Source organism: Carcharhinus amblyrhynchos, chromosome 18, assembly GCF_965287045.1.
Source record: "Carcharhinus amblyrhynchos chromosome 18, sCarAmb.v2.hapA, whole genome shotgun sequence".
NCBI classification, from domain to species: Eukaryota; Metazoa; Chordata; class Chondrichthyes; order Carcharhiniformes; family Carcharhinidae; genus Carcharhinus; species Carcharhinus amblyrhynchos.
The window spans coordinates 53,891,241-53,905,137 of record NC_137341.1 but is presented as its reverse complement, the minus strand read 5'-3'; the positions used below and the strand labels follow the sequence as shown (position 1 = coordinate 53,905,137).

General features: G+C 49.4%; 1 protein-coding gene across 1 annotated transcript in view; it reads right to left on the bottom strand.

The window, feature by feature from the left end:
* The window catches only part of xylt1 (xylosyltransferase I), a 310,055-nt gene that overhangs the window by 269,236 nt on the left and 26,922 nt on the right, over positions 1–13,897 (bottom strand). The window contains exons 4-7 of the mRNA XM_080206192.1: positions 11,406–11,469; positions 6,209–6,263; positions 1,927–2,013; positions 1,634–1,872 (exon numbers count right to left, since the gene is read on the bottom strand). Coding sequence (XP_080062318.1) covers positions 1,634–1,872; positions 1,927–2,013; positions 6,209–6,263; positions 11,406–11,469 — 445 coding nt within the window. The remainder of the gene's footprint in view (positions 1–1,633; positions 1,873–1,926; positions 2,014–6,208; positions 6,264–11,405; positions 11,470–13,897) is intronic.

The following is a 13,897-nucleotide window of genomic DNA, read 5'->3' as shown; positions in this document are numbered from 1 at the left end:
CAGCAGATATTAACTGGGTAAATCAGAACCCTGAACACTCTGGGGAGGGAGGAAGCATTAAATCAGGAGACATGTCTGCAAAAATAAAAAAAAATACTGACTGAGACCCTGTTTGAATTTCAATGAATGAATGAATGAGGAGAGAGAGAGGGAGGGAGAGAGGGAGGTGGGGGCTTCGGGGAGGACAATCGAGGGGCTGGGGGTTTGATCAGAGATGTATTTCTGCAGCAGATGCAATGGGCTGTGGGGGTATCCTGGGGGTCTATCTGTGTGAGTCTGCCATGTGTGTGTGGGGGGGTCTGTCCGTGCGTGTGTGGGGGTAGTTTGTGCGTCTGGGTCTGTGTGTGGGTCTGTGTGGGGGAGTCTGCGTTTGGGGGTGGTGTACAATGGGGGTCTATGTGTGCGTGTGGGGGGGGGGTCTCTGTGTGGGCGATCTATGTCTAGGTGTGTGTGTGGGTGTTTGTGGAGGGGGTCTGTATCTGTGTGTTGGGGTCCGTGTGTGAGCCTGTGTCGGGGCTGGGGGGGGAGGGCTAATGTCCAGGACACAGTGATGGGGTTGGTGAGGAGGGGATGCTGGAGGGGGTGAGGACAGGGGGTGGGGAGTTGTTGGGGGGATGTGATGGGGGGAATGTGTGATGGAGGAGGAGGGATGGAGGAGGAGGGATGGGGGTGGGGGAAGGGGATTGTTGAGGGAGTGTGATGGAAGGGATGTGATGGGGGGATGTGATAGGGGGTGCGAAGGGGGGGCTGTGTGATGGGGGTGTGTGATAAGGGGGTGCGATGGGGGGGTGATGGGGGAGGGGTTTGTTATGGTGGGGCTGTGTGATGGGGGGATGTGATGGGGGTGTGTGTGTGATGGGGGGGTGAGGGAAGGGGTTGGTTGATGGGGGTGCTGTGTGACGGGGGGTGTGTGTGATGGGGGGGTGTTATGGGGGGTAGTGATTGGGGGTAGTGATGGGGGGTGGGAGGTGTGTGTGATGGGGGGTGAGGGAAGGGGTTGGTTGATGGGGGGGCTGTGTGATGAGGGGGGTGCGTGATGAGGGGTAGTGATGGGGGGTAGTGATGGGGGTAGTGATGGGGGGGCTGTGTGATGGGGGGTAGTGATGAGGGGGTAGTGATGGTGGGGGGGTGTGTGTGGGGGGGTGTGTGATGGGGGGGTGTGTGATGGGGGGGTGTGTGATGGGGGGGTGTGTGTGATGGGGGGGTGTGTGATGGGGGGGTGTGTGATGGGGGGGTGTGTGATGGGGGGGTGTGTGATGGGGGGGTGTGTGATGGGGGGTAGTGATGGGGGGGTGAGGGAAGGGGTTGGTTGATGGGGTGCTGTGTGATGGGGGGGTGCTGTGTGATGGGGGGGTGCTGTGTGATGGGGGGGTGTGTGTGATGGGGGGTAGTGATGGGGGGTGAGGGAAGGGGTTGGTTGATGGTGGGGCTGTGTGATGGGGGTGTGTGTGTGATGGGGGTGTGTGTGTGATGGGGGGGTAGTGATGGGGGGGGTGTGATATGGGGGGGTAGTGATGGGGGGGGTGTGATATGGGGGGTAGTGATGGGGGGGTGAGGGAAGGGGTTGGTTGATGGGGGGCGGTTTAGACTCTCTCAGCATCAGCACCATCCTGCCCGGCGCTGCAGCACATACCAGAGCGTCGCCGGGGAAGGCTGCTCCTCTCCGGGGCGCCTCTCGGATGTTCCGGGCGGTGCGCTGGGCGCCGCTCTCGCCCTCTCCGTCCAGGCTGCTGAAGTTCCAGAGCAGCAGCGCGGTCTGCAGCAGCAACACGCCGAGCGCCAGCAGCGCCGCCGAGCGCGAGCGCCGCGCCAACCGCCGCCCGCACGCCGGGCCGCCATCGTGCCGCCGCACCGAGCCGCAGCAGCGAGCGCCTCACAGCCGCACCGAGCCCCGCTCCCGCTCCCGCTCCCGCCGCCGCTCCTCACTCGGACAGCACCTCCCGCCGGTCCGGCCCGCCGGCACCGGGGAACCAATCACAGCCCGGCATACACAACCAATCACAGATGAGCTACCTGCAAAAAGAAAACCAATCAACGCCAGGCACTGACTGAAACAACCAATCACAGCCCGATCCAAATACCCAATCACAGCCCCGCTCTGGCGTCTAATGCCAAATCAAAGTTCAGGTCCGTGCATCCAATCACATAACAGCATCGCTGCAGCGAACCAATCAGCGCCAGATCCTGGATCTGGCAAGCCAATCCATGCGCAAGCAAGAACAGCCAATCGCAGACCAACGCCGGGTCAAACAGCCAATCACAACCGAGCCGGTGAAGCCAGTCACAGCCCACGAGCAAAGCCAGGAGCCAATCAGAAACCAGCACGGCCCCCTCCCGACACCCAATCACCGCTCAGATCCGGCCCTGGGAGCCAATCAGCGTGTCGCAGTGACTCTAACAGCCAATCACCGTCCAGCGCTGGAAGGACCAGCCAATCACTGCCCAGGATTTGCTCAGGCGACCGATCACAGCGCAGCCGCTGCCCCCTGGCGGCACCGACCCTGATCAGCCAATCAGCTCCCAGCCTCCTCCCAAGAGAACCAATCACCGCATCCCCTTCTGCAGCCCCACCCCTACTCTGCTGGGACAGCCAATACGCAGCGGACACTGATCTGACCAATCGAGCTCGGGATTGAAAGGTCCGGCGGGGGTGATTGGACAGTTCTTGCGGCTGACGACCAATCAGGAGGAAGGGGAGTCCCGGCTGCCCAGTGACATCAGCGTGGGAAAGCCCAAGCCTGACCAATCAGAGAGAGGGAGAAATAGAGCGAGGGAAAAGGAGAAGGAGAGAGGATGGGAAAGGAGAGAGGGAGAGAGAGAGAGGAAAGGAGGGAGGAAAGGAGGGAGGGAGGGAGGGAGGAAAGGAGGGAGGGAGGGAGGGAGGAAAGGAGGGAGGGAGGGAGGGAGGAAAGGAGGGAGGGAGGGAGGGAGGAAAGGAGGGAGGGAGGGAGGGAGGAAAGGAGGGAGGGAGGGAGGAAAGGAGGGAGGGAGGGAGGGAGGAAAGGAGGGAGGGAGGGAGGGAGGGAGGAAAGGAGGGAGGGAGGAAAGGAGGGAGGGAGGGAGGAAAGGAGGGAGGGAGGGAGGGAGGGAGGGAGGAAAGGAGGGAGGGAGGGAGGAAGGAAAGGAGGAAGGGATTGAGAGAAAGAGAAAGGATAGAGAGAGTGAGCGAGAAAAGGACCGCAAATAAATGATAGAGCAAGAAAGGAGAGAAATGGATAGAGTAAAAAGGATACAGAAAGGATGGAAAAGGAAAGAAAAACATTGAAGATAAAAGGAGAGCGAAAGAAAGGATAGAGAGGGGAAATTATAGGGAGATGTAGTGGGAGATGATGAGGAGATGCTGGTGTTGGACTGGGGCGGGCACAGTTAGAAGTCTCACAACACCAGGTTAAAGTCCAACAGGTTTAGAACATAAGAAATAGGAGCAGGAGTAGGCCATCCAGCCCTTCGAGCCTGCCCTGCCATTCAATAAGATCATGGCTGATCTGTCGTGGCTCAGTTCCACATTCCCGTCCTCTCCCCATAACCCTTAATCCCCTCGCTTATCAAAAACCCATCAACCCGCGGCTTAAAAATATTGACCGAGGCAGCCTCCACCACTTCAACGGGCAGAGAATTCCAGAGATTCACCACCCTTTGAGTGAAGAAGTTCCTCCTCAACTCTGTTCTAAACCGCCACCCCCCCCCCCCCCCCCCCTTATCCTGAGGCTGTGCCCTCCAGTTTATTTACTGGCTACCAAATCAACCTGTTGGACTATAACCTGGTGTAGTGAGACAAGTGAGAGATGGATAGAGAATGAGAGACAAAGGAGAGAGAGAGCATTTTGGAAGGAGGCAGTGTGCACACTGAGGCTGAGACACATGATGCCCGGGTTGGGCATGGTAAGAAGTCTCACAGCACTGCTCCTCCCTCACCTGAGTGTCTCTCCACTCACCTGATGAAGGAGCAGCACTCTGAAAGCTCATGATTCCAAATAAACCAGTTGGACTTTAACCCTGGTGTTGTGAGAATTCTAACTGAGACACAGTCGGAGAGCACCATGGCTATAATTCAAATTCTGCCCCTAGCCTGGCCCAATGTCAGAGTCAAACTTTTCAAAACCTCGTCCCCTGAAAAGGCGCATTCGGTGCGACAAACTCCCTCAGAAGCCAAACCAAAGACCCTGTTGGACGCCCCAATGTGTGTTTGAGAGCTGGCTGCAGTCATAAGTTTATTTATTAGTCACAAATAAGGCTTACATTAACACTGCAATGAAGTTACTGTGAAATTCCCCTTGTCGCCACACTCCAGCGCCTGTTTGGGTACACTGGGGGAGAATTCAGCACGGCCAATGCACCCTAACCAGCGCGTCTTTCGGACTGTGGGAGGAAACCCACACAGACACGGGGAGAATGTGCAGACTCCGCACAGACAGTGACCCAAGCCGGGAATCGAGCCTGGGTCCCTGGAGCTGTGAGGCAACGGTCCTAACCCACTGTGCAGCCCTTATGCACACTTGCATAGGATTTGAGCTTGACTGTAATTTGGCACCGTTAATTTACGCTAGTCTGTGGCTGACACTAATCGGCGACACAGGGACTGAGAGGTTGGTTGTAACATTGGAAGCGAGCTGGAGTGGTTTGGGATTCCTGGAGATTGGCCTGTCTCGGGACAGTTTGTGATGTTCTGCCGTGTGCTATCACGGAGCCCTTGCCGCTGAGGCTGTGTGTCTGACAGTGTTCAGCTTGCTGAGATTGTCTGTAAATCCAATAGTTGTCAATTCCCAGGGCAGCAATCAGCCTGGCTGTAAATTGAAAAACCCACACTGGCGCAAATTCGGGAAAAGAGCAAAGAATCAATAAGATGCTAATTTTATTCCACTCCCTGACCACATCCCTAACCAGTTCCAAATTGTTCTGTTTAATCGACCACATTGCAGGTGTGCTGTGGATTTAACTCTCCGCGGGCCGGGGGATCGCCCCAGTACCCAGGCGATTGAGAAACTTAATCATTTCCCTGCTTCAGGCGGTCAGTGTCTGCTGTGTGTGATAATAATCTGAATTGTATGATGGTGAGACCTTGGCAACACTCGTTCGCCTCTGTGTTAAGAATGAAATATTCCCTGAAATATAACTCCAGCCACCACCAAACAGTGTGATGTCCCTGCCGCCACTGGAAAGTTGCTGAAATGCACAAAAATCTCTCACATTTTCACTGATAACAGCGGCTCTGATCTCACCTGCAAACTCTCCGCATGTGACGGTGTGAGTTTAAATGAACCGCAGCAGAAAAAGTCTCAGCTCACATCATTTGTGCGGGAGAAAGAAAAAAAAATAACAATTCGGTTAAAGTCTGTCCACAAGTAAGAACATTTTAGGATTTCCTGAAAAGCAGAACACCGCGACCCAAGGAAAATCTGAAATTAGATAGACAATGCCGGGGAGAGGGAGAGAATGCCAGCAGCTTCTGACATTCCGGGGTAAAGGCAGAGGAACACGGTTAACAGCTGACACTGCAACTCCCACACCCCCTACTCAGCTGCTGGGTCTTTCTCTTCTCACCATTTTCTGTATTTACTTAACATTTCTTGGTGGATTTTGGAACCTGCCACTTTTTGAATATCCAGTTGATTACAGAATATTGGCGCCGGCATTGTAATATTTCACGATGCATTCTGCATTTGGAAGACTGCTCCTCCACACACTGCACCGGGATTTACTCCGGGAACAGGAACGGCGCTAGCTGCTGCCCCCACCTTGAATGAACCGCAGTCTATGAGGGCCAGCCTCCCAGCTGTTTGACCAAGTACTCACTCCGCTTACAAATTTCAGTGCGTTGCCGGCTCCTTGTCACCGCTGCCTGTGGATTAACTGCACTGATTACACTCTAAAAAGTCTGACAACACCAGGTTTTAGTCCAACCTATTTATTTGATAATATACTCACAAGCTTTCGGGGTTAGCCCCTTGAACCAAGGTCTTGAACAGCAGGTTAGGTGTAAGGATTCGCATTCTAATCAGTAATCTGTAAACTGTCTGTGCTTTATATGCTCTGTGAGGCCAGAACTCTCCATTCACCTGACGAAGGGGCTAACCCCGAAAGCTTGTGAGTATATTATCAAATAGATAGGTTGGACTAAAACCTGGTGTTGTCAGACTTTTTACTGTGTTTACGCCAGTCCAACGCTGGCATTCCCACATCCTGATTACACTCAGCAGCACAGAACTACCAGGGTTACTGGTGAAGTGGGCCAGCCATTGGCTGCCGTAACACTGCTGCTGTTTCTGCACAATGAAACACGTCCGAACTTTAGCTCAGACCTGTACACTTGCTTTCTAATTCTAACATAATAGGTGGCACTTTTTCTCTACTTTCAGGGAGTGTAGCTGTCTTTGGCTAGGCCAGCATTTAGAATCCTGCAGTGGCCATTCAGCCTATTCAAGGCCATTCAGCCCACCAAGTCAGTGTCGACCACAATCCCACCCAGACCCTATCTCCATAACCCCACGTACTTACCCTAGCTAGTCCCCTTGACACTAAGGTACAATTCAGCATGGTCAATCCACCTAACCCGCATATTTTTAGAGTGTGGGAGAAAACCCATGCAGACATGGGGAGAATGAGGCAGGCATTTAAGAAGGTGGTGGTGAGCTGTCTTCTTGACCCTGTGTGGTTCTTGGAAGAAGTTACAGAATTTTGACCCAGAAAATGTGGAACCGAGTCAGGACAGTGAGTGGCTTTAAGGGGAACTTTTAGGTGGTGGTATTCCCAGGTATCTGCTGCCCTTGCTCTTCTAGGTGGTAGCAGCCGTGGGTTTGGAAAGTGTGGCCAAAGGAGCCTTTGTGAGTACCTGCAGTTCACCTTGTAGATGGAACACACGCTGCCACTATACTTTGGTAGTGGAAGGAGTGGATGCTGAAGGTGGTGCATGGGGTGCCAAACAAGTGGGGCTGCTTAGTTCTGGATGGTGTTGAGGTTCTTGAGTGTTGTTGGAACTGCACCCATCCAGGCGAGTTGGGAATATTCCATCACACTCCCAACATTTGCCTTGTAGATGGTGGACATTCTCTGGGAAGTTGGGAAGTGAGCTTCTCACCACAGAATTCTCAGCCTCTGACCTGCTTTGGTAGTACAGTATTTATATGGTCAGTCCAAGTCAGTTTCAGGTTAATAGCAGCTCCCAGAATGTTGATAGTGGGGGATACAGTGAAGGTAATGTCATTGAATGTCAAGGAGCAATGGTTAGATTCTCTCTTGTTGGAGATGGTCATTGCCTGGCACCTGTGTGGTGTGAATGTTATTTGTCACTTGTCAGCCCAAGCCTGGATATTGTCCGGGTCTTGCTGCATTTGAACATGGACTGCTTCAGTATCTGAGGAGTCGCGAATGGTGCTGAACACTGTGCAATCATCAGTGAACATCCCCACTTCTGACCTTATGACAGAGGGAAGGTCATTGATGAAGCTGCTGAAGATGGCTGGGCCTAGGACACTCACCTGAAGGGACTCCTGCAGAGATGGGACTGAGATATTTATTCCAAATTGGATAAATAGTTAAAGGAGGAAACTGTGGGAGAAAGAGCAGGGAGTGAGACCAATTTGATAGTTTTCAAGGTGTCAACACGGTCACAGTGGGCTAATGGCTTCTTTCAGTACTATTTAATTCAATGATTCTCAGTATCCTTTCCAAGGAAGATCATTAACTGAATTTCTAATCTGTTGTAATTGTTACAATTATTAATTCTTACAGTGGTGCTAAAAACAGGTAAATGTATGCTGCACCATTGGTCAATGTGGAATTATGTCATCCATATAATGCAGACAAAATGGGACAGAAGTACATAGGTGCAAGGCTTACTGATAGCAAAACCAAAGTGATTTTGATTTGTGTGCTGTTTTTAAAAAATGAAATAGCCACAAGTGATGAAAGTTCAAATCAGAATACAAGTTGGTGAGAACGTTATTCATGCAAATCATCATCAGTGTGTGGAATAGCCTCTTGTGAGGGTGGGGAGGGGGTCTTGTGGTGCAGTGGATAGTGTTCCTGCCTCTGAGCCAGAGGCTCTGGATTCGAGTCCCATCCCAGTACTTGATGGCCAGGGAAAGCCAGAAACATCCAAAATATTTCTATTACAGCCCTTGGGGCAAAAGGGTTCAAGGGATTTGGGGGGAAAGGGGGATCAGGATATTGAATTTGATGATCTGTCATGATCAAAATGAAATGGGGAGCAGGCTTGAAGGGCTGAATGGCCTACTCCTGCTTCTAGTTTCTATGAAGGTGCATTCATAACACAGACAAAACAAGTTTTGTGCCAACCTACAAATTCTTCCAAACATGCCAATGGTTGGCGGTAAGAGAAAGAGAGAGACTCCTGGTCAATCCCACTTGATGTGGAGTGATGCCCCTCAAACTATAACATCTGGATTTAGGCTTGTGTTCTGTTCCAGGGAATGAAACTTCCATAAGCATGGGAGAGGTCTGAGTGCAGTGCAGACATGCCAGAAACTCAAATATAGCATCATCAGGACATATGTAAAGAAGGCGGTGAAACTGGAAGAATGGGCTTTGTCTACCTCATGTGTTTCCTGGTGCAGCGAGTTTTCTAAGCAGCTAAGTTGGATTGAAGGATTTACATTTTAGTTGAACTCATCCCAAATTCTGATGTCTATTTCTCTATCAAGTCCCGTTCACCCTGTGTGCACTGACCACACTGTCTCCCAGTCTGGCAATTATAAAGTACTCCACCTTCTTTTCAAAGTGCCCACAGCCAACTCCCTCCCCCCTTCCCAATGTCTGTAATCCCCTTCCCAGTCCTAGTGCTTCCCCAGGATCTCTCTGCTCTTCCAATTCTGGCACATCCCGGATTTGAATCGCTCCATCGCTAGAGGCCGTGTCTTTTGCTGCCTGGGATATGGAATTTCCCACCTGGTCCCCCCACCCCGCCCAAACCATTCCATCTCTCTCTTAATTTAAGGCAGTTCTTAAAGCTTATTTCTTGGACTAAGTATTTGGTCACCTTGTCCTAGTTATCCCCCTTGATAACTCAGTGTCAAACAGTGTTTTCACAGTGAAGTGGTCGGGGACTTTTTACTCTGTTAAAGGTGATATATAAACACAAATAGCTTTGATCTTGCTAATAAAATATGCATAAATGCTGCACGCTAAACAAGAATACAGCAATTACCACGATAGATGTTTAAAAATAAGGATTATGAAAATTGTGTTTTATATATCAGAATTGCAAGAATGATATATTCCTTCAGGGAAAATCACCAACCACAACTTTATCTCCATTACTGTCATATTCAAAGACATGTTCAAAGGATACAGAAGCAATAGGTAATGAATCCTATGGCCAACAGCAACCCACTGTATATGAGGGAGAGTTAAATTATTCAGTAACAGTGGAGGTGATGCAACAGTAAATACTGGGGGGGGGGAGGGATTATTTATATTCTAGCCCCTGTAACAGTAACATCAAACCAACACAGATGTGTGGTGGTGTGTTATCAGACAATAACTCTTCGGGAGAGAGACTGGAACTCTCCACAAGGTCATTACCACTCACCTTAGTACCAAACGCCCCCACTCAGGCACTAGTACATTGGCATTCGATACAGAAGGTGACAGAGATGCTGCAAGAGGGAACAGGGGCTGAGCGAGCGGGAGAGGGAGGAAGAGGTAAACTGGTGCAAAGCATGGGCCCAGCATACCAAGTGTGCACCCTGAGCTAGGCAGAGAGACGAGGCAAAGTGTGTCTCCCTTGCCTGTTAGCGGTCAATAATCAGCAGGGTGGAGAGGAGGAAATCAGGAGGGAAAGACTTCCGTCACAGAATCCATCTCTATCTGTCCTTTGAAACAGATGGAAAGAAAATGAGACGGGGGTTTCATTCTGGACATGTAATCCTCCTTTGATCAGTTTGGTTCCATGTTGTCCATTCAGGTCATTATTTAGCACTCAAACAACAAAAGAATAAAATCTGACTACAGATATTAAATGAGTGTGTTTAACTGGGCCAAAATCCTACCCTCCCTAACGGCATTGTGGGTCAACCCGCAGCACACGGACTGCGGCAATTCAAGAAGGCAGCTCACCACCAAGGGCAACTGGGATGGGCAATAAATGCTGGCCAGCCAGTAACATCCATACCAATGACGGGACAGAGTTCAGGAATGAGATAGAGATTCTAGTGAACTGGTGCGGCAACAATAATCTCTCCCTCAATGTCAACAAAACAAAGGAGATTGTCATCGACTTCAGGAAATATGAAGGAGAACATGCCCCTGTCTATGTCAAGGGGCAAGGTAGAAAGGGTCAAGAATTTCAAGTTTTTAACTTGTCCAGATCACCAACAACCTGTCCTGATCCCACAATACCGACACTATAGTTAAGAAAGCCCACCAACGCCTCTACTTTCTCAGAAGACTAAGGAAATTTGGCATGTCAGCTACGACTCTCACCAATTTTTACAGATGCCCCATAGAAAGCATTCTTTCTGGTTGTATCACAGCTCGGTCTGGGCTCCTGCTCTGCCCAAGACCGCAAGGAACTACAAAAAGGTCGTGAATGTAGCCCAATCCATCACACAAACCAGCCTCCCATCCATTGACTCTGTCTACACTTTCCGCTGCCTCAGCAAAGCAGCCAGCATAATTCAAGACCCCACGCATGCTGGACATTCTCTCTTCCACCTTCTTCCTTCAGGAACGAGGTGCAAAAGTCTGAGGTCATGTAACCAACCGACTCAAGAACAGCTTCTTTCCCTGCTGCTGTCAGACTTTTGACTGGACCTACCTTGCATTAAGTTGATCTTTCTCTGCACCCTAGCTATGACTGTAACACTACATTCTGCACTCTCTCATTTCCTTCTCTATGAACGATATGTTTTGTGTCTATAGTACGCAGGAAACAATACTTTTCACTGAATGTTAATACATATGACAATAATAAATCAAATCAAATCAAATCAAAGTCCCATGATTGAATAAAAAAACAACAGAGGAAATTGGAAGATAAATCCATGTTGAACAGTCACACACTTCCACATAGAAGATTGTACAGTTAGTAAGGATAATCGATTGTCTGCACTTCTGTTTTCCATTGAGCATAGGGCAAAATGACTTGCAGTTGTATAGGGAGACATGAGTTACACAGGCTAAAATCACATTAGAAACAAATTATGAATACCACTAGTGAATCTTTTTGTCCAATCTTGTAGTGACTGTTCCAATTCGCTTAAAGATAAAAACCAAAGCAGCGCAAAAAAAATTACAAGCCTCAAAGATACTCACCATTCTGTGCTGGTTTAGCTGAATGGTGAACAGCTTTCCAGCTTGTCTGTGCTGACACTCAGAATAGTTTAAATATCACCACATGGTGTTGTGTGTGTGACCTTGGGTGCTGTCTCTGAAGGCAAATTCCTTACAGAAACTCCATTCTCGAGGCCATTTTCACATTTCTCATCTGCCTCAATTTCAAATTTGAACGATCTGCGATGAACAAAATGACAAATTTTACCAAAACATTTCAAAATATCAAACGAGTGTGAAAACGGGAGAAATTCGCACCGTGTTTTTGGACAAGTTAAAAAACAGTCAGTGGAAAAAATCTTGACAAACTTAAAAAAAATTGCCAGTAGGGGAGCCCAAAATCACCCAAAAGCTGGCTGATAGCAGCAGAGGGTGCAAATGTGCATGTTTAGATCGCTGTGCTCCGAGAGCGCAGAGACCTGTCACTGCCTCTACTGCTATCAGCCGATCCCCGTGCACCAATTCCACCCTCCCCACCCTCACTGCTACTGCCGGACTCCACAGCTGATTGCGACCCACTCCTCGCCAGGAACGATTGCCAATACCCTCCCCTCCCAGAACTATTGTGACTCTGCTCCCCCACCAATCGCTGTTGCAGAGTGTGGAGTGGTCCCCTCCCTTAATGACCCATCCCACCTCATTTCTCAGCTCTTCTGTCACCTTACCGGCTCACCCCACCCATCGGCTGGCAAGGCGCAACAATAAGATCCACCCCAGATACTGCCCACGTGGTGCTGTGTTGCCAGCATTTTCCTGTTTTGCTTTAGGTTTTAAATGAGTAGGGCAGTAATGTCCTGCTGCTTCCCGAAGATTCTGCCTTTCTTTGAGCACAATTATTCTGGGAATCTGGGAGAACCTCGATGGAATTTCAAGGCAAATGGCTTGAAATGGGTGACCCAGGAACTCAAATCCCATCTGTCATTCTGTCACAATTTACACCAGTGACTATTCATTTAAAATCAACTTATGTCGAAATCAGCCCCATTAGCTGCCAACACGGGTCAGCAGATGAAATACTTTGTGTCTGAACCGTGTTGATGTAGAATAGCTCACAAGGTCATCACCCAGAAAATCAATGAATGAATGTCAGCTTTTTTCTCTCTATTTCATAACATTTGTTGATCAACTTTGAAAGCATCGGAATCTTCAAACCAGCACTAAAAACAAAACTTTCCGCTCTCCACCTACTTTCTCGCAGGCTCTCTGCCCAATTTTTCATTCCAAGTAGTGGAGAATAAAATCTGGAGACACTGCAGTGACAGCACGGCCGCGATGGTTTTTAGGTTTAGAAACATAGAAGTAGGGGTAGGTCATTTGGCCCTTCAAGCCTGTTCCACTATTCATCTTGATCATTGCTGATCAGTGAATCCAATATCCTGATCCCTCCTTCCCCCCATATCCCTTGATCCCTTTCGCCCCAAGAGCTATATCTAATTTCTTGTTGAAATCAGACACTGTTTTGGCCTCAACTACTTTCTGTGGGAGTGAATTCCACACATTCCCCACCCTCTGGGTGAAGAGATTTCTCCTCACCTCAGTTATAAAAGGTTTACCCCTTATCCTCAAACTCTGACCCCTAGTTCTGGACTCCCCCCACCATTGGGAAATTCTTCCTGACTCTATCCTGTCTAACCCTGTTAGAATTTTATAAGTTTCTATGAGATCCTCTGTCACTCTTCTAAGTTCCTGATGTGACAGACCTGCCATCTGAAATGTAATCACTCTTACATATCCTATCTGGCATGCCATGGTCATGTCACCTCTGCAGACGTGTCTGCGGGCAACCATGTTGCATTCAGTTCACCACACTGGAAAGACTTTGAGTGTGTAATGCGGGGCTGTAACGTCCGTGCTCCCTGCAGCAGGTTTGGGTAATACCATAATCATGCAGTGGGAATCCATCTCTGATCTTCCCAGGTTAGCATTTCCACGACAGTTATCCAGAAATGTTAACTTCCACTGGGCAATTACACTGTGCCGAGAACATACTGTGATGTCCAATAACTTCAAAAGGAAGTTGGATGAGCTCTTTTGGGAAATAAACTTGCAGGACTATGGGAGTAGAATGCAGTAGGAATTGACTGGGTTGCCCTACAGAGAGCTGGCATAGACTAGATGGACTGAATTACCTCTTTCCTAGTGGCTGTTGGTGACTCCACATGCATGCAGTGTTATTGATGAGGTCACTGCTTTTACTTTAAGTGGGCGCAGTAAGAAGTTTCACAACACCAGGTTAAAGTCCAACAGGGTTTATTTGGTAGCGCGAGCTTTCAGAGTGCTGCCCCTTTATCTGGTGAGACCAAATGAAGGAGCAGCGCTCTGAAAGTTCATGATACCAAATAAACCTGTTGGACTTTAACCTGGTGGTGTGAGACTGCTGCCCACCCCAGTCCAACACTGACATCGCCACATCTTTAAGTGATTGAGTATTTTCACAAGCTGCGTTTCTTTTGTATGATGTGGAGATGCCGGTGTTGGACTGGGGTAAACAGACTAAGAAGTCTCACAACACCAGGTTAAAGTCCAACAAGTTAATTTGATAGTAAACCCACTAGCTTTCGGAGCGCTGCCCCTTTGTCAGGTGTTCCTTCGCCACTCACTTGATGAA